The 24683-nt window shown below is 35.1% G+C and overlaps 2 protein-coding genes across 2 annotated transcripts; one reads left to right on the forward strand and one right to left on the reverse strand.

Moving 5' to 3' along the window:
* Positions 1-3070: 3070 nt before the first annotated feature.
* LOC144556643 (receptor-like protein 6) lies at positions 3071-5648 on the reverse strand. The gene has a single exon (XM_078305029.1). It carries the CDS (start codon positions 5618-5620, stop codon positions 3071-3073), a length of 2550 nt encoding a protein of 849 aa, XP_078161155.1. The 5' UTR covers positions 5621-5648.
* A 7143-nt stretch (positions 5649-12791) lies between these two features.
* On the forward strand, positions 12792-14610 carry LOC144556644 (uncharacterized). The gene has a single exon (XM_078305030.1). The coding sequence runs from the start codon at positions 13084-13086 to the stop codon at positions 14608-14610; it is 1527 nt and encodes a 508-aa protein (XP_078161156.1). The 5' UTR covers positions 12792-13083.
* The last annotated feature ends 10073 nt before the right edge of the window (positions 14611-24683 follow it).

The raw sequence follows: 24683 nt of genomic DNA on the forward strand, positions 1-24683 counted from the left end.
TTTAGCTAAATATCCGTGTAGAAAGAGTAATTGTACACGGACATTTAGCTAAATGTCCGTGTAGAAAGAGTAATCATACACGGCTGTTTATGTAAATATCCGTGTAGCTCGGTTATTTTGAGAGCGACGCTGGCAAGCGTTTGTACACGGTTATTTATGTAATAATCCGTGTAGCTCTCGATAATCGCACACGGGTAAATATCCGTGTGTAAATATTCAGGGATTTCTAAACCCTCACATTCCACACGGTAGGAAATCCGTGTAGCTCTCCTATTTATGTCCGTGTACAATCACTTATTCTGTAGTAGTGAGGTTAGGTTGAGCGGTTCGGATCGACTGTTTGAACTTTGAAAATGATGGAGAGAGATGGAGGCATGATGAAGGCACAAAAACATGGAGGCATTTGAATCCTCCTCTTTAAACAAAACAACCACCTTAAATTTGTACCCATATAGCCTGAAATACTCCTAGATAAAAAAGGCAGAATTAGTTTAGTTAAACACAAACTATATCCTGACTTGATTATCTCGTTCTAAATGGCTTTCTTGATTAATTGGAAGTAGGGGTGGCAATGAATCGAACCGAATCGAACTTACCTTAGGTTTGAGTTTGGTTTGAATTAGATTCGAACCGAACCTGGTTTGATTTGTTTCGAATCGAACCCATTTCGAATCGAATTAATTGCGAACTATATATTTTTCGAATCGAATCACAAACTAAATTATTTTTTAGCAGCCCTAGTTATACCGGCAGTTTATACATTAATTTTTTCTCATGGGACAAAATTCACATGGCTTCCTTTTACATGTATGAAATGAGTGTTTTTAAGTTGAAAAATTGTTTATGAAAAAATACATCACAACAAATAATCGTAAAAAGAGGATTAAGTACAAGAACTGAAATATGTAGTAAAACAAGTAATCGTACCTCGAGTGCTTACTCTATCAAACCCTCGTTCGGACCATCTAATGAAGTGAGAATCTGAAAGGTAGAGAAGGCGGAGGAGAGACGGTCGAAGAGAGAGGAGAGACAGCTGTCTAGGCCGGAGAGAGGAGTGACGGCCGGAGAGACAGCCAGTCGCTGAGAGCGTCGGCTAGGTTTTAGAGCGAAAGGGAGAGGCGGAGAGAGAACTAGGTTATTGAGATTTGAGAGCGATGGAGCGTCGGCTAAGTTAAATTACGACTTTCTATCTTGGGTTTTAATTTTATCAGGTAAATGAACGGTTGATGTTATTATGAGATTCGAACCATAAAAGTTCGTGAACCCATTTCGATCGAACCAGGCTAGGTTTGAGTTTAGTTTGAATTAATTTCGAACCGAACATGGTTTGGTTCGTTTCAATTCGAACCCATTTCGAATCGAATTAAACTCGAATCAAACCCGAATCGAATCACGAACTACAAATTTTTTTGCCAGCCCTAATTGGAAGTATAAATATTCAAATTGAAAGTGTTAAAGGAAAGAAGAGATAGGTGTGGAACTAGAAGATTACGAAAATTCAATCTAGATGCCAAAATAACACTTATTTATATACAAGGGTTTAATACTGACATGATTCATGTTGACACTTGATTGTATGAGCAATACTTCAATTAAGGCGTGAACGGTTAAAACTTCATTATGTGCTCGGATGGGTTTAACTATTCCGTCCGGATTTTTTTATCCTGGAGGGGTCTTACTTTACCGTCCAGTTTTTTTTTTTTTTTTTTTTTTTTCTTTCATTCTCCGCTGAGTTTGATTAAGGGGGGGCCGTTGATTAGGGATTAACCGGACGGGATAATTAGTCTTGTCCGTTGGATGGGATAAATAAACCCGTTCTTCTTATTTCTTGACAAAACTCGAAAGTTATCTCCTATTTTGATATTTTATTAATTTATTTTCTATTAATAAAAATTCGGCTTAAATTTCAGTTGGCGCAGGAATCCGAGTCCCATTCGATTTTAATCGGAGAAGGAAATGAAAAAGGGGTAAAAGGGAAAATTACAATCCAACCCTCCTCATTTAACTATTTTACTATTTGCAATTTTACTCTAAGATCCAGTCTATTATATGATTTTATAATGCGGTTTTCTTTCTAATTTACTCTAAGATCCAGTACAGATCCTTTTCTTTCTAATTTTCTAGTAATTTACGGGAGAGATGGAAGAAAGGATATGAATGGGGACTTCGGGTCCCACCTGTCTCATTAAAATTTACTTTTTTACAATTTCAACCTTTAAATTTTAAGGTTTTGTAAATCAGTCCCAATTAAGTAAAAAAAGATTAAAAAATTTCGAGTATAAATTTTCTAACATGTCTATCTCGTATAAATTCTAACCTTCAACATTTATTTCTAACTATTTCATATGTACTTTATTTTTAGACAAATCGATTTTCAAATAATTTTTTATCCTATTTAATTTTAAATTAACTAAATTTTCTTATTCATCTGCCTAAAAAACTATTTGTTTATTTAATGTTATCTATTTTAGTTATAATGTTTGTATTATATTGTTACCTAGGAGAACTTCAAAATTATAATTTTAATACAGAGGACGATGAGATGATTCAGCCAGTTCGGCATAGCTTCTGGCAATAAAAGGTGTGTTATATTTGTAATGTTGTATTACATTATATAATTAATGGATTATTTGAGTGCAATGTTTTGTCTTTTCATAGTTTTTTTACAAATTATTTTTATCAAATTTTTTTCCTACATTTTGGCTAAAAAGCAAGTTTCAGCCAAAAAAAATCCGAGCTACCGATCCAATTCTTCCGATTCCGGTCAATTCATCCAATTCCGATTCCAATTCCGAGTTTCATAACTATGGTTTAAAGTTCTTTAAAGTTTACAGCTAACTCAAAGCAATTCTTATGTTCATAGACAGATAATTATCACCTCAACGGTTAGCAATTCTTATGTTTAATATATGTGGTACCATTTAGACGAAATCCAAATATAACACATAATTATACATTATGTGCCCTTTGTGGATAAAAAAAAGGAATTTCATAGACAAGCACACACATTCAAGAAAATACACAGTGATTCATACCGATTTATTAGTAGAAAAGCTCTTAGATATATCCATCAATAAAAATATCGAAAGTAAAATTTATCTATAATTAAATTAAACCACCTTCTTCCATTCTCCCATGATATTGTAGTCCAAATTACAAAGGTAAACCCCACACCTAACCCCAATCCTATAGAAACAGAGAGCTCAATTATGTCATTAGAAAGCTTTGAAGGCAAACATTTATCAAACCCATGATTTGAAGAAGCTGCACACAACACTGATAAAGGACTACCACATAATCCGGGGTTACCCAAGTAAGAAACGTTTGAAAAGGTTGAGAACTGATGGGCTTTGGGTATATCTCCAACCAAATTGTTGTAAGAGAGATTTAGTGAAGAAAGAGCAGTGAGAGAGCTGAGTTCTTGAGGGATGTGTCCGGAAAGTAGGTTGGAGGAGAGATCTAGTGACTCAAGCTGCACCAAATTACCAAATTCCGTTGGAATTATACCAGTCAAGGCATTATGTGATAGGTTAAGCACAAGAAGGGACTTGAGTTGCCCAATCTCTTCGGGTATTTCGCCCCAAAATTTATTGTTTGCCAGATCAAAGGAACAGAATATGTCAAGTGAATTCTGCATCTCCATTTCTTGTCCTTTTGATGTGACCGTAATTGAATCCTCATAATACCCGTACTCATCACTTGGATCAAATTCACTAAAATCGTCATAAGGAACCAAAGCCTTCATGTTTTCAAAAACAATTTTGGGGATGATGCCTTTGAAACGATTTGAAGAAAGATCAAGAACCTGTAGCTTAGCGAAATAGGAATTATTTGTTTTTGCTTTGGCCTCCATATTTGACATTGTGCCATAAAATTTATTTGATTCTAAGACAAGTACTCTCAAGTATCCGAGATTTCCGAACCAAAAGGGAAATCTATCGACTATTTGATTATTTCCAACATCCATGACCTCTAGGGTGTGGCAGTTCATTAGTAACTTGGGCAAACTTCCATTTATTCTATTTCGACTCAAATTTATTGTTCTAAATTTGCATACTTCACTAATATTTCGTGGCAATGTCCCACTTAATTTGTTACTTCTCAGGTTAAGAACTTCGCGAGATTCAGCAGCTTCAAGAAGGCAAGGTGGTATTGTACCAGTTAAATTGTTATATGAAAGAACAAGCACTCGAATTGGCACATTACAAATGGAAAGGGGGATGTCTCCCGCGAGGCTATTATTTGAGAGGTCTAAGTTGTCAATTTTTGTTTGGAAACTCAGAAAAGAAGGAAACTTTTTTAAATTGCATGATGCCAACAAAATTGTCTTCATTTGGGGGAAAGAAGCATAGAATGAGTCGTTATGATTTTTGCCTTCTATAATTGACAAATTGTTGTTTGAGAGATACAAAACATCAAGTTTCTTATTGTGCTTGATGATATCTAAGTTGAATGTACCATTAAAGTGATTTGATTCAAGATTTAAGTTAACGAGGTTCAGGGATTTGAAGATGGAAATTGGCAACTGTCCTTGAAGATTATTGGAGTTAAGGTCAATAGATTCCAAAACTGATGATCCATTTGAGAACTCATGTAGACATCCTGACAATTGGTTATCATTTAGATTCAATAATTCCAAAGAAGGGTGAGAAAACAATGACATGGGTATTGTACCTGTCAATCTATTTGAACTAAAATCCAAATTTAAGAGTCTTGTAAGGTTTGCTATTGAAGGTGGAATTTCTCCATAGAAGTCAGAGTCGGAAAGACGAAATTCCAACAAATATTGTAGATTTTCAAATGAATTTGGAAATGGACCAGTCAAATTTGTACTTGAAAGGAACATATATTGCAAAAAGCTTTGCTTCGTGAGTTCTGGCAGTTTACCTGTCAACATTGAGTTGAATGATAAATCAAGATGTGTAAGATTTGTAAAGTAGAATATTTCATTCGGCAAAATTCCTCTTAATCCACAATTTACCATGTATAGGTATACAAGAGTTGTGCCTACTTGAGAAACTGCGTCACCCCACTCAGATCCGTTGAGTGAAATGTCAACCCCATCCAACCGAAGACCTTGGAGTTTGGTGAGATTGCTGAGTAAGGTTTTTAGGTTTGTTCCATGAAGATACAAGGTATTAGAGTCACCATAGTGATTATCTGATAAGTCAAGTGAGATGAGGTGTTTGAGGGAAGAAATGCCGATCGGAATTTCACCGGCAAATCCAGAATAGGATAAGTCAAGGTGAGTTAAATTACCCAGTCGCTCAAACCCGGTTTGTGGAAGGGTAATATTATAGAAGTTGTTGAAAGAAAGGTCGAGGTACTGAAGAGAGCTGAGATTGAACAAAGCCGGGTTGAGTTCACCTGAGATGGACATGTCAGCAAGGCTGATTGCAGTCACCATACCAGTTTGATCATCGCATTTGATGCCGTCCCATATGCAACAGTCGGTACTTGAATTCCATGAGTGGAGTTGATTTTTTTTATTGAAACCATGCTTGAATTGAATCAAGGCATCCCGTTGGTCAGAAAGGCATTGTGCTTGTGATAGAGTGGTGGTTTTGATGGACAAGGAGAAGAGAAGAAGTGATATGGAAAGGAGTGCAACAAATGTCATTGCAGGGGAGAAAAAGAGTAAACAACACAATTTGGAGTGGTGCTTGATTGAAATAATTGAGTATCCTTTCATATATATATATATATATATATAGGAATATGCTAGCATGCTATGCATAGCATAGAGCCCCTCCATGCAACGCCTTGGATTTCGACTTTTCAAAATCCTAACGGTCGATCCGAACCGTTCATCTTGTTCTCCATATTAATATATGTTTGGGGACCAAATTTTACATTTTTTGAAATTTTTTTACTATTTCTTTAGATTTATTGAAAATCGCTGTTTTCAGCAAATCTGGACCATAAAAAAACAGCGATTTTCAATAAATCTAAAGAAATAGTAAAAAAATTCTAAAAAATTTAAAATTTGGTCTCCAAATACGTATTAATATGGAGAACAAGATGAATGGTTCGGATCGACCGTTAGTATTTTGAAAAGTCAAAATCCAAGGCGTTGCATGGAGGGGCTCTATGCTATTCATAGCATGATAGCATATTCCTATATATATATATATATATATATAAAAGACCATGAAAGGAATAAATGGATAAATGGAGAAGTTAGTTGATCAACAAATCCTTTATCAAAATATAAAGAAGTTAGTGATTAGATGACTGACTTGTTTTTTTGAGAGGACTGACGTCTAATGCTAGAATTAAGAATATAACGACTCTAGATTGGAGACGTTGATGTCCCATCCAACACACCTAAAAAAAAAAAAAAAAAAAAAAAAAAATACGGAGTCTAATAAGCTCTTTTCAAAGCTCTACAATTTAAGAATGCCGTCCAACAGAACAATATTAAATCTTCCATACCCAGAATAGAATCATAATGATGAAGAAAATTTGTAATTGAAAAATATTTTTTAATCAATATATATACACAGTTGACTGTTTCCAACTGGGTGTTGCAGTTTCAAAATTTCTACATAGTATCATATATCAATCACCAATTCTTGTATGTACAAGTAACAGTCAAAACTTTTCTGGCTCATTTTCAATTGTGAAAAAAACTGGCAGAACACATTTTTTTCTGAAAAGGAAAAAAATCTTGCCCCCATCATTTTGGCATTAGCTTTCAGTAAATAGCTTAATAAACAGTAGAGAAACCTCAAATTCAAGGCAACATCTTAAATCATTCTAGCTTGGTTTTCAGATCAATCCCACTTGAGACCAAAAAAGGAGGGAAAACACGCTTCACTAAAGGTAGTATAAAATTATTAAAATCTAATTACGGATCATAATATATAAAGCTGCCCCTTGGCAAGCATCTCAAAGAACAGGGAATGCTAGTCACACTTGCAACGATTGAAAGCAAACACAGTAAAAGTTATTCAAAAAATTAAAATAAGAAAATAGAAATATAAATCCTAAAGAGAGAGAACCTGAATGGCAAATTTCTTAGAATTCTCAGCCTCTCTTTTAGTCCGGCTCATCACATTCTCCATCTCAGCATAACCCCGTATGAGGGTGTTCGGCAGCATGGATTAAGACATTGAAGCTTAACAATTTAAGCCTCACTAAGGAGTGAGTGTTCGGCAACAACACACTGGATTAAGCATGTAGAATGTGTGAATAAAAAATGTACTTTACTATAAAATAAACAAAAAGACTAAATTATCCTCAACTTCTTTGTTTGTTCATACAACCAGTGAAATACCTTCTTATATAAAAATCTGAGGTTACAAACTTAAGAAACTGAGTTTGAATATTGCATAATAACCAAATTCTTAAGGAAAAAAATCATTGAGAAATTTAAAGTATGAAATGAAAATCTGATGATAATTTTTTGCATTTCGCAAATTGGCCCCTGACACTACAAAAATGATACCAGAATCCAAACAAGGTTAGTACCGGCCTGGTACAAGATTTCTACAGTCCCTCAACTTATCGATCAAACAAGACAACCTAAAAAGCAAAGAAAATCAAGCTAATTTGGCCATGAAACCATGTCTTCATTTCAATTCATTCAAACCGAAGAGGCAGCAATCATTCACAAAACAACAAAAAACAAGGAAATTGCACATTTAAATTTCATTCAAAGCAAGGAAATTGCATTCATCAAGCGATCGTTGACAGAACAATACAAAAGGCAGCAAGCCTTGCATATATAAATTAACTCACATACTGACCAACCTCGGAGTTCACAAGCAGACGGCAGAGCAAGGGGTGGTGGCTCTGTCTCGTCTCTGCCTCCTACACCAAGTTGTCCAACGAAAATGCGAAAGGTGCAACGAAAGTAATCAAAATGGATCTCAATTTGAAGATCACCTTAATGTGAAGCTCCCTGTGGTATCAAAATAATGAGTTCATTGCCGGTGAGATTGCGAAGGAGGCCGGGAGAAACGATTTTCGTTTTTGCGTGACTAGGGAAGCGTGCAAGAAAGGAGAAGAGAGAGACGATAGAAAATATAAACAATTGAAAGATGCGGGGTAAAACAGTAAAAAAAAGGATTAAAATGAGCCCTAAGGAGGTCATTTTCTTAAGGAAGGCAGATGCTCGACTTAACGTTTTGATCTAAGGAGCTCTAAGGAGACGGGCTTTAAGCCTGTCTAAGGAACCACTGTTTGGCCCACTTAAGACATTAAGGAAGGCTAAGGAGCTTTAATCCGTGCTGCCGAACAGGTACTATGAGTTTATCTTTCATTGTTTCAAACTCCTTTTGTTTTTGTTCTAGCAACTCTTCTTTCTCTACTAACAGCTTCATTAAATCTTCCGTTGACAACTCAAGCTCATTGTCTGTTTAAGAACCCTAATCAGTCTCAAGTATACCAAAAACCAGAAATAGTACCAGTCATGTCTTGCAGAAAAAGTTTGTAGAAGTTGCTGACCCTACTCAACATGTCTATTGGGTCCATCCAGTCCATCCAAATTTGGATCCCCCCGGGTACCTGAGGTGCAATAAGTAAATCTGAACCATTCTTTTTAGTTGGCACGAATATCAAAGTGGACCCCCTATAGTTTCTATAGGCACCGGATTGAGTTTGATCCGGTTGGGATTAATTGGGCTGTCCATTTATTTAAATTGCACCTCAGGTACCTGGGGGGATACAGACTCATCCATCCAACCAAAACTGTCTACACTTGATTTTTATTTTAATAACCAAATTTAAACTATCAGTTCGCCAAATTTTCAATAGAAAAGCCACAATAAGAAAAAACCAATACAAAACCTGCATCCAAAAAGCGTCCAAATTTGGAAAATTGCAACACCAATCCATTGTATTAATTGTAAAACAGAATGATCCCTTGTATCAATAGTTAGCAGGTCAGGTCCAGAGTCAGTATTACTGTATCTTGATAGCCACCTTAATATTGAGGCATAATAGGCAAGCTTCTTTAAAGGTACCACACCACCAAGGTACTGTACCAACAGGCCCTTATTTAGATGCAACAAAGCTCAGACTAGGGATATTGTATGAATATATATATCACTAACTTCTTTATATTTTTGTTGTTAGGTATGTTGGATGGGACATCAACGTCTCCAATCTAGAGTCGTTATATTCTTAATTCTAGCATTAGACGTCAGTCATCTAATCACTAACTTCTTCTCTTTTATTTTTTGAAGGTCTACTTCCCGGAAGTTGCGCAACGCTTTATTAATTTAAATATAATTTTGTTTTACTCGGTTGGAAGGCGCACGGGGGACTTTAGTCTCCGTCTTCCTTTTGGAATATTTTGCTTGATATAATAATCATAAACCTTATTATACTTTTTTTGTTTTTTTGTTTTACTTATTATACCTCTCTTTTTTAAGCTTTGACAGTGATGCATTCAATGTGAATCCATGAACCATATTAGTAAACATTTTTTTGGTTCTGAAGAGCAAATAAAAACATCTGGCTGGCATGAATCATTGAAGTATAATTAGATGGAAATGAGATTTTGAGACATTTTCTAAAATATAAATGTTCAAATAATGAAAAATCACCTAATTTTTTTATCTCCTCTCAAATTGAATTCATATGAGTTATGCACTTCCCTTTTTTTATCTGCGGGTATCCAGCCGTATTCAGAAGTTTCAACGGAGTATCGGTGACCATATCGGCTGAGTAAGGATACGTCACGTAGGCCGATACGCCAGCTGGCGTATTGAATACATATCATCGGGTACGTATCGGTATCCAATACGTATCCGACATGGGTACGGACTCCAATCTGGAGTATCCGACTAACATATATAGTATAACACACAACAAACCCAGGCAAAAGGCCACCGTTTTTCTGATGCAACAGTAATTTTACTAACGTGATGACACAAACGAATACCAACTTCAGTTATACCCACTGCACTGTATACCACATATTCTCTTCCTTGAAAAAGTTTACAATTCAGTATAAATTCAATAGGAAATCATTGGATCGTGGTGTTTGTGTGGCGAAAATTGTTCTTATGCATGCGTACAAATAAATATTAAATGCATGAAGGATTGAAGGTTCATTAAATTAAAGAGATAAATTCATTAAAAATAATAAAACATTTTTCTCTAAAACTGGTCTCTTCACAAATTGATTCTTTTTAAAGTGAATTTTGATTTTGTAATAATTTTCAATTAAAGTACTCATTAAGTGAGTCGATCTAACACACATATAACTGAAATTTGACTTATATTTGACTTGAAGACAATTTTTGGATGTGTTCATTTGAAATTGATGTTATAAGAAATTTTGCATGTCGTCATAGAAAAAGAGAGGTAAGTTTAATGTGACCTATCATGCAAATGTTATTTGCTTCGTTATTAATATATCTCTTTAATTTCCGTGAATGAAACTAATTTTGACTTATTATCTATGTGAAAAGAGTTAAAAAAAAATATGGGCAAATACTTTGCAGTTTTACTTTTTAATATTACATTTACCGAAAAATCAATGAAAATATAACATTTGATAGAAGAATCATTTAGTGAGACATTAGAGAAAATCAATGAAAATTTTTAATAAACAAATTACAAAAAAAATAAATATTTGGTAAAGTTATGCACTTGTCGATAGCAAGATCATATATTCTAGCTTAATTTAGAATATTAGTAAACAATTCTTGTAATGTTTTATTAACAATTTCCCAAATGCCCTTCTCAGGATACCCACATGTGAAAAAATTAGAATAGCATAAGAATTTGTTTTAATCTCAATACTTATAAATATATCCAGTTTAAAAAGCCTCATAAGTGGAAACTTCTTTTAATTATATTATCTAATGTTCGGTACAAACTTCATATCCGTATTCTTCTAAATAATAACCGCATTGATTTATTAATTATGTATTTCCATATAAATTTCACTCTAATATTCATTTTATTGAACATAATTGTATTGCTAAATATATAATTTTAGAAGTTATTTATCATAGCATGCATGCTTGGTGGGATTAACCACAAACAATATGCTCGAACCCTAACGCATTTAGTTTAATTGATTTCTCATTAAATATTTTTTTCTGGTTTTTAAAATTATTTCAATTTATTGATTTATTTTAGTGAAGCGATCTAGCATGTGTGTACTTAAAATATTCATTTAAATAAGTTTTTATAAGTCATCATTAACGTCAAATTTTAATTTTGTATGTGGAGTGAGAGAGGGAAAAAGGTTTAGTATGTTGTATCATGCAAAAGTTACATGATTTTGTATTTAAATAGCTCTTCAATTCTGTGAATCTAACTAATTATATATAGTTCATTATCTATGTGAAAAGTGCTAAAATGATATTGCAAATATTTACATGCTTTTAATATTAAATTTAACAAAAAAAAACAATTATCTAACAAAAATATTTGTTTTCATCTTAATCAAATTTTAATTGGAAATCAGAGAAAATCAATTAATAAACGCTGTAAAGAATATTGGTATTATATTTGAAAAAAATCATAACATAGTTTTTCTATTCCGTTTTATTTTTCAATTTTTTTTTGGATTTTAGTGTATCAGGCTCGTTGTTTTTATACATACATAGGCAAAATGATGAAGGTTTATAACCTAAATAGATAAATTGAATAAAATAATCAGAATTTTCTAATATTGGCTCTTGAAAACTTGACTATGTGTGCCCCACGAATTTGACTTACAAAGAATTATTGTAAGTCTTTGTTTGAAATTGATCTTACAAGAAAATTTTGCATGTTTAGTTTAAGGAGAGTGAGAGGAGTCTAATTTGATTTACCATCCAAATTTATTTAATTTTTTATTTAAATATTTATTCAATGTCGTATGTGACACTTGTTATAATTTAATTATATATTTGAAAAAATTAAAAATATATATATTTGGAAATAATTATAGTTCTTATATTACTACAAATTTTGACAAAAAATGTATCTAATAATAAATTTCATATAAGTTTATTAACCTTTTAATAAGAGAGAAATAAATATCAATGACCTCGATCATGTGAAAGAAAAAAAGAAGAAAGAATTCCCAAAATGTGATTCTTTTATATTTGACAAACAACACTATAAAAAACATTAGCAAAACATGTTCAACATTTTTCATTGAATTAAATTTTTGGTTGTTACCCTGAGAAGATTATGCTGCCACCAATATGACGCAGTGCGTATCGAAGACATATCCGATTCAGATTCGGATGTAAACGATGGCCACAACAAATCCATACCGATCAAAGAATTATATGTGCAACTTGAAATATGAACCATATAATTAAAACTGCATGGGTGCTGTCTTCTAAATAATTACACAGTTTTATTATGTTGACTGGATGGAGGAAATCAAAGAGTCATTTGGCGGACTACAAGAAGCAATTAAGTTACCGACTGGATATGGATACATGCATGGACGGTCTTCCAAGAGTGCAATTTTATTGCTTTGACTGGATGGATGTTATAAGCATTAAACTTTTATTGTTTTACTTAAATTATAATAAATAGTATTTAATATCTGCCTTGGACGACAAGGTCATGTTGGGTTTTGAGTTTTTAATTAAATAGCTTTTAATAATATTTCTTAGGGACTAAGTAATCTTTGGTTATAAATTGGTACGGGTATTTGGTTGTAAGACAGTTGATTATTGGGTTTTGAGTTTTTAATTAAATAGCTTTTAATAATATTTCTTAGGGACTAAGTAATCTTTGGTTATAAATTGGTACGGGTATTTGGTTGTAAGACAGTTGATTATTGAATAGAAAAGTTGAGTGTTTTGTTGATTGTATTCTTTGTGACTCTTTACTCTTCTCTTTTACCATAAAACCGAGTACTTGAGCTTATCGGGCAAGATAGTATCGGGACCATTTTGTGTCAATTGGTAAAACTCTTCTCTACTATCATTAAACCGACTACGTGAGCTTAACGGGCAAGATCGTATCGGGACCGCTTTGCGTCAATTGGTATCAGAGCGAGGTTCGACAACCACCTTCGCACTTGCGTGAAGTTGTATCTTCGACAACCGCCAAATTCACCTCCATCGACAAACCCCACACTATTTCCCCCTATTACAAGCATCACCAACCTTCATGGCCGACCCTAACCTTCTCGCCATCCTTGAACAAATGCAACAAAATCAAACCGCACTACTCGAGCGAATGGACAACAATCAAACCCAACTTATCACCACACTCATGGAACAATTAAACCCGAACAACAACAACCGAGAACAAGGTCCCCAAAATCGAGACCAAGTTAATCCTCCAGTGCGTGAACGTGATCGAAACTGGGATGGTGGTCTCAGAGTAGAGATTCCAGATTTCTCAGGAAGTCTCAAACCCGAAGAGTTCCTTGACTGGACCAACACCGTGGAAGAGGTTTTTGAATTGAAGGATGTGCCGCTTGAAAAACGCGTGCCATTGGTGACAATACGGTTCCGAGATAGAGCAGCAGCATGGTGGCAATCATTCAAGTATCGCCGCTATCTCGACAGCCTTCCTCCTCTCAATGACTGGCTCGATTTGAAGCGCGAAATGAACCGTGAGTTTCTCCCTCTTAACTACCGGCAGACACTTTTTCAACAATTTCAATCTCTCTCTCAAGGTGCGAAAAGTGTGGAGGAATACACTCTTGAGTTTTATAAACTTGAGGCACGAAACCAAATCAATGAGACCGAAGATTTGAGGGTTGCACGATATTTGCATGGCCTTCGGATGAATATTCAAGATATGCTGGTGGTTCACACTTTCAACAATGTGGGCGAGGCTCAATCCAAGGCAAAAGCCGTCGAAAAACAGCTCACGAAAAGCCGCAACTTCAACCGTGGTAATTTTTCTTCTAACTCTAACTCTTCTCCTTTTCGCCCCGCTCCAAATAACACTACAAATTCCAACCGACCCCATTTACTCCCATCTCCACCTAAACCAAACCAGAATTTCCCAGAAAACTCTAAGGCCAATATTCGCTGTAACAATTGCTGTGAAATGGGCCATTATGCAAGAGAGTGCCCAAAGGTTCGACCTCATTTATATGCCAACGAAGGTTTTGAGGAAGAGGAAGAGTGGAATGAAAATGGGTATGAAGAGGAAGAAATTCATGAGGTCAATCCCGAAGACCTCTCGGCAGAAAGCTTAGTTATGAGAAGGCTTTGCTTGGGGCCGAAGTCAACAGAAGATTGGAGACGACATGCCATTTTTAAAACCATGTGTGTTATTGAGAACAAGAAGTGTTTCGTAATAATCGATTCAGGTAGTTGGGAGAATGTGATTTCGGAAGAGGCAGTTCGAAAACTTCAGCTTAACACCACCAACCATACAAATCCTTACAAACTCGGGTGGGTGAACAAAGGGGCTGAAATTCATGTCAACAAAAGGTGTCACTTTCAACTCACACTCGGGCCGCATTACACTACCACTATTTATGCCGATGTGGTTCCAATGGATGCCTCACATCTGATCCTCGGTCGACCATGGCAATATGACAATCAAGCCGTCTATGATGGAAGGAAGCACACATATACCATTCATGTTGGTGCGAAAAAAGGTACGCATAAACCCGGTTCAAGAAGAAATGAAAGAAGCCAATACGGTGTTTTGCGTACCTCGAAAAGAATTTGAGAAGGAATTGGAAGGTGCTGAAATTTGTTTCGCACTTACCTCATGCGACTCCAGCAAAACAGAAACCGAGCAAAATATACCTGAAAAGGTGCAACCCCTATTGGCCGAATTCATGCATGTGCTTCCTGACGAACTTCCCGATGGGCTGCCCCCACTTCGCGATATTCAACACCAAATTGACTTAGTACCAGGGGTTAGTCTTCCCAACAAGGCTCATTACCGCATGACCCCGCAACAGCATGAAGAATTGAAGCGTCAGGTACAAGAGCTACTTGACAAAGGATTCGTGCGAGAAAGCATAAGTCCTTGTGCCGTGCCAGCTCTTTTGGTGCCGAAGAAGGACGGAAGTTTTCGCATGTGTGTGGATAGCCGTGCAATAAATCGCATCACTGTAAGGTACCGGTTTCCGATTCCGCGACTTGAAGACATGCTTGATCAACTAAGTGGCGCCAAGGTATTCTCTAAAATTGATCTTAAAAGTGGTTATCACCAAATCCGTATCAAGCTGGGAGACGAATGGAAAACTGCTTTCAAAACAAAAGAAGGTCTTTTTGAGTGGGTCGTCATGCCTTTCGGCCTCTCTAATGCTCCTAGCACTTTCATGCGTGTGATGAACCAAGTTTTGCGGCCTTTCCTTAACAAGTTTGTTGTTGTCTATTTTGACGACATTCTTATATATAGCCGAAACCAAGAAGAGCATATGCAACACTTGCGAGAAATTCTTGAAGCGCTCCACAACAATAGCCTTTTTGCAAACCCGAAGAAGTGCGTCTGGATGACTCCAACATTAATATTTTTGGGGTTTAAGATTTCTGCTAGTGGTATCCTACCCGAAGAAGACAAAATTCAAGCAATCCAAGAATGGCCGAAACCCTCTTCTTTCACTGAGGTTCGATCATTTCTCGGGTTAGCAGGGTTTTATCGGCGTTTCATCAAAGGTTTCAGCAGTATCTCTGCACCAATCACTGAGCTACTCAAGCTAAAGAACTTTGAATGGAGTGAAAATGCACAACAAGCTTTTGAGAAACTCAAGCATTGTTTAACACATGCACCCGTGTTAGCTTTGCCGGATTTCGATAAAATTTTTGAAGTGGAATGCGATGCTTCAAAAGTGGGTATTGGTGCCGTACTTTCTCAAGAAAAGAAACCTGTAGCATATTTTAGCGAGAAACTTGGCGGAGCTAAAACCAATTATCCGGTGTATGACCTTGAGTTGTACGCCATAGTAAAAGCTTTGCAACATTGGCGGCATTACCTTTTATCTCGTGAATTTGTGCTATACACAGACCACCAAGCGCTGAAATTTGTGCAATATCAAAACAAATTAAGCTCCCGACATGCCAAGTGGGTTACTTCGCTCCAAGAGTACACTTTCTCCATTGTACACAAAGCAGGATCAAGCAACAAAGTCGCTGATGCTCTAAGCCGACGGCATGCACTGCTCTCGGCAATGTCAACCTACACTCTCGGGTTTGAACACGTACCTGAGATTCTTAAGGAGGATCCCGACTTCGGACAAATACTAGAAGACGTGAAGAAAAAGGCACGGGATGACTACTTGTTACATAACGGGTACTTATTTCGGGGTCTTGCACTTTGTATCCCAGCAACTTCTCTACGACATCTCATCATCAAGGAAATGCATAACCAAGGTCATTTCGGGTTGGAAAAGACTTTGCATTTGGTACGGGAGAGGTTCTTTTGGCCAAGTCTATGGCGGGATGTTAAGCACTTTGTTCGAGCTTGCCAAGTGTGTCAAACTTCTAAAGGCACCAACACAAATCAGGGTCTCTACAATCCATTGCCTCTTCCATTTGGTATTTGGCGTGACATTTCAATGGACTTCGTGACCGGATTACCAATGACAAGAAGAAAGAACGATAACATCATGGTAGTTGTTGACCGTTTTAGCAAAATGGCTATCTTCATTGCGTGCAAAACCACTGTGGATGCACCAAAAGTAGCTGAACTTTACTTCAATGAAGTTGTTCGGCATCATGGCTTGCCAAGTACCATTGTTTCTGACCGTGACACAAAATTTTTGAGCAAATTCTGGATGGAACTTTGGAAAAAGTTAAAGACCAATTTGAAGTTTAGCTCCACTTTCCATCCTCAAACAGATGGCCAAACCGAAGTCGTAAACAGAAGCCTTGGAAACATGCTACGTGCACAAGTTACAACATTCGGCATGTGGGATACTTTGCTACCGAAAATTGAGTTTGAATATAATTGTTCGGTAAACCGCTCTACGGGATTCGCACCTTTCAAAATCGTGTACGGGTATATTCCCCGAGGCCCTCTTGATACTCTTTCTATTGAAGGGCCAAAGTCTAAGGTTCAAAGGGTGGAGGAAAGGCTGGAAGATTTGAGGGAATTACATAAAACGGTGCGTGAAAATTTAGAGCAATCTTACTCTAAATACAAGGCTAAAGCAGATGAAAAGCGCCGTGACGTACAATTTGAAGTGGGAGAACTAGTTTGGGTCTATTTACCGAAGGAACGGTTCCCACGTGGTGAATATCACAAGCTTAAAAAAAGAAAAGTTGGGCCATGTGAGATTCTGGAGAAATTTGGAGAAAATGCTTACCGCGTGAAATTACCTGATGATTTGCATATATCCAACACGTTCAATGTTAGTCATCTCCACAAGTACTATGAAGAAGATGCAAGCTTGAGGTCAAGCTTCAACCAACCCGGGGAGCCTGACGCAGTGCGTATCGAAGACATATCCGATTCAGATTCGGATGTAAACGATGGCCACAACAAATCCATACCGATCAAAGAATTATATGTGCAACTTGAAATATGAACCATATAATTAAAACTGCATGGGTGCTGTCTTCTAAATAATTACACAGTTTTATTATGTTGACTGGATGGAGGAAATCAAAGAGTCATTTGGCGGACTACAAGAAGCAATTAAGTTACCGACTGGATATGGATACATGCATGGACGGTCTTCCAAGAGTGCAATTTTATTGCTTTGACTGGATGGATGTTATAAGCATTAAACTTTTATTGTTTTACTTAAATTATAATAAATAGTATTTAATATCTGCCTTGGACGACAAGGTCATGTTGGGTTTTGAGTTTTTAATTAAATAGCTTTTAATAATATTTCTTAGGGACTAAGTAATCTTTGGTTATAAATTGGTACGGGTATTTGGTTGTAAGACAGTTGATTATTGAATAGAAAAGTTGAGTGTTTTGTTGATTGTATTCTTTGTGACTCTTTACTCTTCTCTTTTACCATAAAACCGAGTACTTGAGCTTATCGGGCAAGATAGTATCGGGACCATTTTGTGTCAATTGGTAAAACTCTTCTCTACTATCATTAAACCGACTACGTGAGCTTAACGGGCAAGATCGTATCGGGACCGCTTTGCGTCACAATATCCTGTCATATACAATTCCCTGACTTGAAGACTGGGCCCAAGCTAGAATCAATAACTTGATCAAACATGCATGTGCATGCATGCAGTCGGGCAAAACTCGCACATAGAACAGGGATAATATATCTATTTTATCAAGTATAACGTATATATATAAGAAGCTAATTAAGAACCGTGGATCTGCATGGTATAGATAATGCATGTGAAGAAACAGACCATAGTTGTGATGACTGCATCAAATCATCTTAATTATTATTAGTTTAATTATATATGTTTGTTAGATATTCACATCTTTTATGTGGATAAACACGGTGAAGGTGAGAAAGATCAAGGAGCCACTGTCCTGGTGTCGTTGTAATGGAAAATCAATCAATCATATCCCCAAAATTCTTGCCGTATGGAAAAATTTGCCAAAAAGCAGAGAGTCGTGCTGCACTTTATATTGACTCCATATAATGGGGTTGCTAAACGGAATAGAGAATAAAGAATAATATGATCCCATAAAAAAATTAGCTAGTAGTCAACATTTAAAAAACTTTATATTTATTAATTTTTTTTTTTTTTAAATTGAACCTTTTTGCACTGAAGGGTCTAAAATTTCTATTATAACTAAAAAGTTCTAAATAATTACATTTAAAAAAGGAATAAATACATGCACCAATTTCTTTCCAATTGCAATCAAGTCTCTCCTCAATTTTGCCCACATATTTTATTTCCAATTGCAATTACATTACATCAGTTTCTTCTTCTCTAACAAAGTAGCTCTAAAATTAAACCTTCCTTCACAGTTTAATATAGTTGTACGCTCAACGAGATTTATCAATTTATACACCCAAATATTTAATAGTTATGCAGCACTGAAAAATAACGGTTTTCAGACCAGCTTAATAAATAGTAAAAAAATTTCAAAAAATGTAAAATTTGGTCTCCAAGCACATTTTAATATAGATTGAACATCTAACGGTTTGGATTTGTTGTTTGAACATCAAATACTAAAATTGGACCCCGTAAGCACATAGGTCGAAGTGGTACCGGTAGCAATTTAGCCATACTCTATAATATATATATATATATATATATATATATATATATAGACAGAGAGAGAGAGAGAGAACTAGGGTGATCCTAATAAGTTCACCAAGCTCTTTTGTGAACTCAACTCTAATACCTATCGGATTGATTTCAAACGATAAATCCAAACCGTTAAAATTCTTTTACCTTACGAGTGATTTATCTTACGAGTGATATTTCTTATCAGGATTTTATAGATGTAATGTTTCAATTGTTCTTTATTACTGGACTAAAGATAGATTATGTGTTTTTTTTTTGTTAACCAATACATTAAGTTAAATAAACAATAATTAAAAATACTTTTTTCTTCATAATTAAGAGAAAATTCAATTATTAGTATTCGGTGAACTGTATATTTAATTTTTTTTTAAACAACAAATATCAGACTGGACATATTAGAAGTCTCAAGTGAACCATAAGACTTTCGGACTTAATTTAATTATAAAGGTCTCACTTTAAGATTCGTGCAACTTGTATTGAATGATTCGGATCTAATCTAATTCTTGTCTGATCCGAATTCGTCACAGGCGTGGCCTTGTGGGTTGGTGGTGATTGATAAAATGATACCCAAAATATTAAAAAAAACTGAAGAAAACTTGTTGGAAGGCAATCATGTATCAGTCAACACGTTTTCAAATTTTCAAAATTCCAAAAATAAATTAATAATCATGTACGAGCAAATTAACTTATGCAAATGCTCTTAGGTAGTTGGAAAATGAAACTTGTCAGCTGTCCTTGGGGATTGCATTTAAAAAAAAAAAAAATCCAACAGAGAGAGAAGCCATGAAAATTGTCATCTCCACTTAACAATCTCTAAAATTATCGGTGCGGTTTCCACTGATTTTGCATCAATTTTTGAATAATTTGGACTAAATTCCAAAAATAAACATTTTTTTAATCTATGAAGTGACTCGTAGGCATTGCTAATACCCGTATGAATTAAACTGGTTAGCTCAACAAATTAAGATGAAAGGGAAGGTTTTCCTTAATTAAGAATGGTAGAATTCAAGACGTGTTGGATTAAAATCAATGAAAATATCGGATTTCTTTTAGGTAAAACTTTACTATTATATAGTCAGATTTTTATGAGGATAGATATTATTATTATTATTTGTTATCTTATTTTATTTATTTATTAATATATTGTTATATTTTCATCGGAAGCAAAATTTGTATGTTAATTATGAGTTAATGATGAAATCGGAATCGAGTGAATTAGTAGAAATTGGATGAATCAGATAAAACTCAAAAAATTTAGAAAAAATATGTCAAGATAAAAAAAAAAAAATTGATTCAATCTATTAAAATATTAAATTTTACTTGAGCATAGTCCATTAGAGTATAATTTATAAGACTCCTCTTTTGAAGTTCGACCTATTTTTGAATAATTAAATCATAGAAAATAACTTATGCTTTATATTTAAGTTCCATTCATTTCATTATAAAAGAATTTGGTACATTCCTTTGACAAAAAAATAATAAGTTCATTGTGGTTACACCGTCAGATCATTCTACTCTTCCATTATTTTTTTCTATTTTTGAAAAAAAATTAATGAAAAACTCAACCAAATTTGCAGTGATTCGGCCGATTTCACCGAAAATTGAGGCTCAAGAGTAATTTTTAATTATTTTTAACGATTACATTAGTAATTTTTATTACATAAGATTGAGCAACAGAAACGAGAGTCAATATAACAATGAAATTAACAGAATTGTTGGCCTTCTATAATATTTACTTGCAAAGATCATGGCAAGGTACAAATTTGCAAAGTTGGTCGGTGATACTAACAAAGTAACAAAAGATAATCTCCGAAAATTGTCGGGATTTGGACAGTTTTAGATTGTAAAATGGTTCCAAATATGAACAGACGGCACAAAAGCAAGTCCTTTTTATGAAACTCTTACCTCAAGTCTTATTTTTTTTCTATCAACTCGTTGAAAGAAAGAAAAAAGGAGACACTCCTTTCAAAGATCAAAGATCCGGCACAGAAGCTCATGTTTTTATCCATCTTTTGTAACAAAATTGAGTTACTTCACTCGGGATGTGTGCTTGTTGGGCCTTGAAGGCTTTAACGGAAATGTACCCACACAACCGATCCTGATAACTCACTAGGGTTCTTATTTTCATTCCGCGCCTCTCATTTTCAACTTAGCGAAAATCAAACCCGCCTCTCAACTCCTCCGTCTCTCTCTGTCTCAGTCTCTCCCTCTTCTAGGGTTCTTATTTTCATTTCACGCCTCTCATTTTCAACTTAGCAAAAATCAAACCCGCCTCTCAACTCGTCCGTCTCTCTCTCTCGATCATGTCAAAAAAAAGGCGAAGAAGACAAAAACTGACAAGAATGTGCCATCCATCTCTTCCAAGTTCATGGAATGAGATGAAGGATGATGCCCCGGCTTATGCCCTTAAATTATACTTAAGGTACATACTGTTTATTTCCTCAAATCTCTTATGTACATTTGAGCATCTTTTGTATTTTTAATTTACACTAAATTGCATTCATGGTTTCAATTTTTTTTTTCATTTGAGCAAGGCCTTTTGAGATTATTCCATCGGCGGTGAAGATGTACACTTTGAGGTATGCTAGCTAGGTTTTTCTTGTCTTTCAATTTAAATAATACATGTATCGAAGATGCACAAGCAAGCAATTAATGATATAAATATTTGTTCACATTTTGAAGTTTGCACTGGTGGAGACGATAAAAGAGGGAGTGCCATATATGTGGCTGAATTTTATTTTGCTATTGCACCAAATTTCTTCAACTATTGTACTTCTTTTTGTGTTTCATGAATTTTATTTTGTGTTCTTAATTGGTTTTGAGCTCCAATAAATCAATGGTAAATGAAAAAAACTATTTTATGCTGGCCAGCAAATATATATGGAAGCTGGCCAAATAAAATTTTTTTTTTTTTTAGATCCAATATAACATCAGGATCGGTTGTTTCAAACAACTGATCCTGATAGTTACTATCAGTATCGGTTGTTTCAAACAACCGATCCTGATAGGTATACTATCAGGATCGGTTGTTTATGAAACAACTGATCCTGATAGTTACTACACTATCAGGATCAGTCGTTTATGAAACAACTGATCCTGATAGTAACTATCAGGATCGGTTGTTTGAAACAACCGATCCTGATACTATTAGGATCGGTTATTTAATAACCGATCCAGATTAGTGTAGTATTAGTATCGGCTTCATCAGGATCGGTTGTATTCCGATACTAATATGCGTATATAACCGATCCTGATTCCATATTTTCCACTAGTGTCTTATAAATAATTACCACAGAAAAATATATATATAAGAATTCTCCAAAATATCAAAAATATGTTAATTCAAGTTATAAAGAAATCCAATAAGCTTGAACGAACTCCAATAGGTGAGGACAACAAGACAATACACCATTAATATAATCAATCTTTAATCAAGGAGCAACATCCAATAATAATACAACAGCTAATTTCTTAAATTTCTTTTTCGTAATAACCTTCAATCAAGGATCAACATCCAATAATAATACAATAACAATTATTTTCTCCACTCTCAACATGGCAGTGGCAGTTCTATCCATAGAAGTAAATATCGGCCGATACCGATCCAGATCGGCTGATACGTATCGGTATCGGCCGGGACCGATCCGATATTGGTTCGATACTCGCGGATTTTGTGTTTTTCATCCAATTTATTTCATTCTGGTCCAATTCTAGTCATTATTCGTCTGAAAATTTGAACCTGTGATTGATTAAATAGAGTATAAACTATGCACATGCTGAAAATGTAGACCCAAACTTGAATCCGATTCTGGTCATTATCAGCCACCATATGCATATGGATATGAAGATCTTAACAATCCTTTATTTGAGTCTACAATGTCTCCTTTTTTTGGTTTCTGACAACAATATCTCCATTTTTATCATAATACAAACGACAATGAATTGATCCAGCCAGAACGACATAATTTCTAGCAGTGAAAGAGTGTGTTTATAGTGAGGATAATTATGGCATTGAAAAGAGGCTGTGCAGACATGCATCTTGTCCAAAAGAAGGATAAAAACATGGGCTTTTGTGTCGGATCAGAAATTTGACATTAAAAAGTTTGTGTTGCCAGAGATTATTGATGATAAAATGGCAGTAGAATTTGTGAACAAATTCAAACTACTTGAGAAAAATGTGTTGGAGAAACGAGAGACATTATGTGTTAATAGATTTCGACTTTGGTTGGATTCTAGGGTTTACTGGCCTTGCACTCAAGCTGTTGCTGATTGTATTGGTGATGTGTTGAAGTTGGATCCTCGAGTGTTTAGTTGAAATAAATTTATGTGAAAGTTTGAATTTAAACGTTGATCTCATTTTCACTTGTGCATCACTAATATATCTCCAGCTGTGGTTCTCTATAAACTTTGATTCTTTTGTAGCTATATAACCCAACTAAGTAAACATTCCTTACCTTAAAACCCTTAACCTTAATGGTGTTGGAATCAGCGATAACTCTTTGAAGAATTAGTGCTAGAATGTTTTTATATCGACATCATTGAGATATGTTCCAACACTTTGAAGAAATTGGTTCTTCGTTGTAGTGATTTAATCATAATGATTTTCGCACCTAATCTCCTTTATTTGGATATTTATTTTGGTATGAGGGATACTCTGTTGCTAACAAATATGCCATTGCTAGTTCATGCCTCCATCTTTCTTCCTGATTGGTATGATCGGGATCAATATGTTACTAGGGGGCCCGAGCTTATTCACAGCCTTTCAAATGTCGAAAGCTTACGACTTGATTTGGGTTGCCCCTATATGCGGAAGGTATTTTCTCTTTGCAAAATATGGAAACAAAAAATCTGCAATGATTCTACTTTTGCATATGTCCTTTTGTTGGCCTTATTTTAGGTAGTTCAGAATTAAACAAAACCTTGCTCCTGTTATATGTACTTCAATGTTTACCCAAGCCCAGTACATAATTGTTTATTAGGGCATTTATTACTAACTCGCATGACTTTCATTTTAATTAGCTTTGTGATTTTCATTTTTGTTTTTTCTCTGGAGCATAGTTTTTATTTTACTTGGTAATGAAAATAAATACAGAAGAAGGATTTTTCTAGTTGCCCAGTCTTCAACAACTTAAAGTGCCTGGAACTTGCAAGTTGGAGTTTCTCTGTCTTTGGTCTTGAACCATATTTCCTCCTCACTCACCTAAACTGCAAGAGCTCACTATAAGAAAAAGCATGTAATCTCTCTCTCTCTCTTGATCAATCGATCGATGTTGCTACTAGTAAATTCTTTTTCGATGCCTCAATCAATTGATGGAGGTGACAACCATATAAAGCCACTAAATTTATTGAATAAAAAATTTGACTAGCTTCGAGTATTTACAGTCAATAAATAGATTTACTAGAAATGGACTTAGATCAGGAAGTTAACTATATAGTACAAGCCATGTAATACCGGGTGTTTTCTATATTAGCCCCCTCAATTAAGTCCTTGTAGAAGGATATGTACGTAACTGGTTTTGTTACTACCGTAGAAATTCATCAGAAATATTTTAGATGAGGAGACAACTCAGGAGGGACTGAGAGATGCATTAGTCAGCGAGAGTTCCTTAT

The sequence above is a fragment of the Carex rostrata genome, chromosome 7 (genome assembly GCF_964058835.1).
Source record: "Carex rostrata chromosome 7, lpCarRost1.2, whole genome shotgun sequence".
In the NCBI taxonomy this organism is placed as follows: domain Eukaryota; kingdom Viridiplantae; phylum Streptophyta; class Magnoliopsida; order Poales; family Cyperaceae; genus Carex; species Carex rostrata.

Excerpts from the sequence above, each read along its gene's own strand:
- LOC144556643 (XM_078305029.1), bottom strand. The coding sequence starts at position 5,620 with ATGACATTTGTTGCACTCCTTTCCATATCACTTCTTCTCTTCTCCTTG.
- LOC144556644 (XM_078305030.1), top strand. The coding sequence starts at position 13,084 with ATGGCCGACCCTAACCTTCTCGCCATCCTTGAACAAATGCAACAAAAT.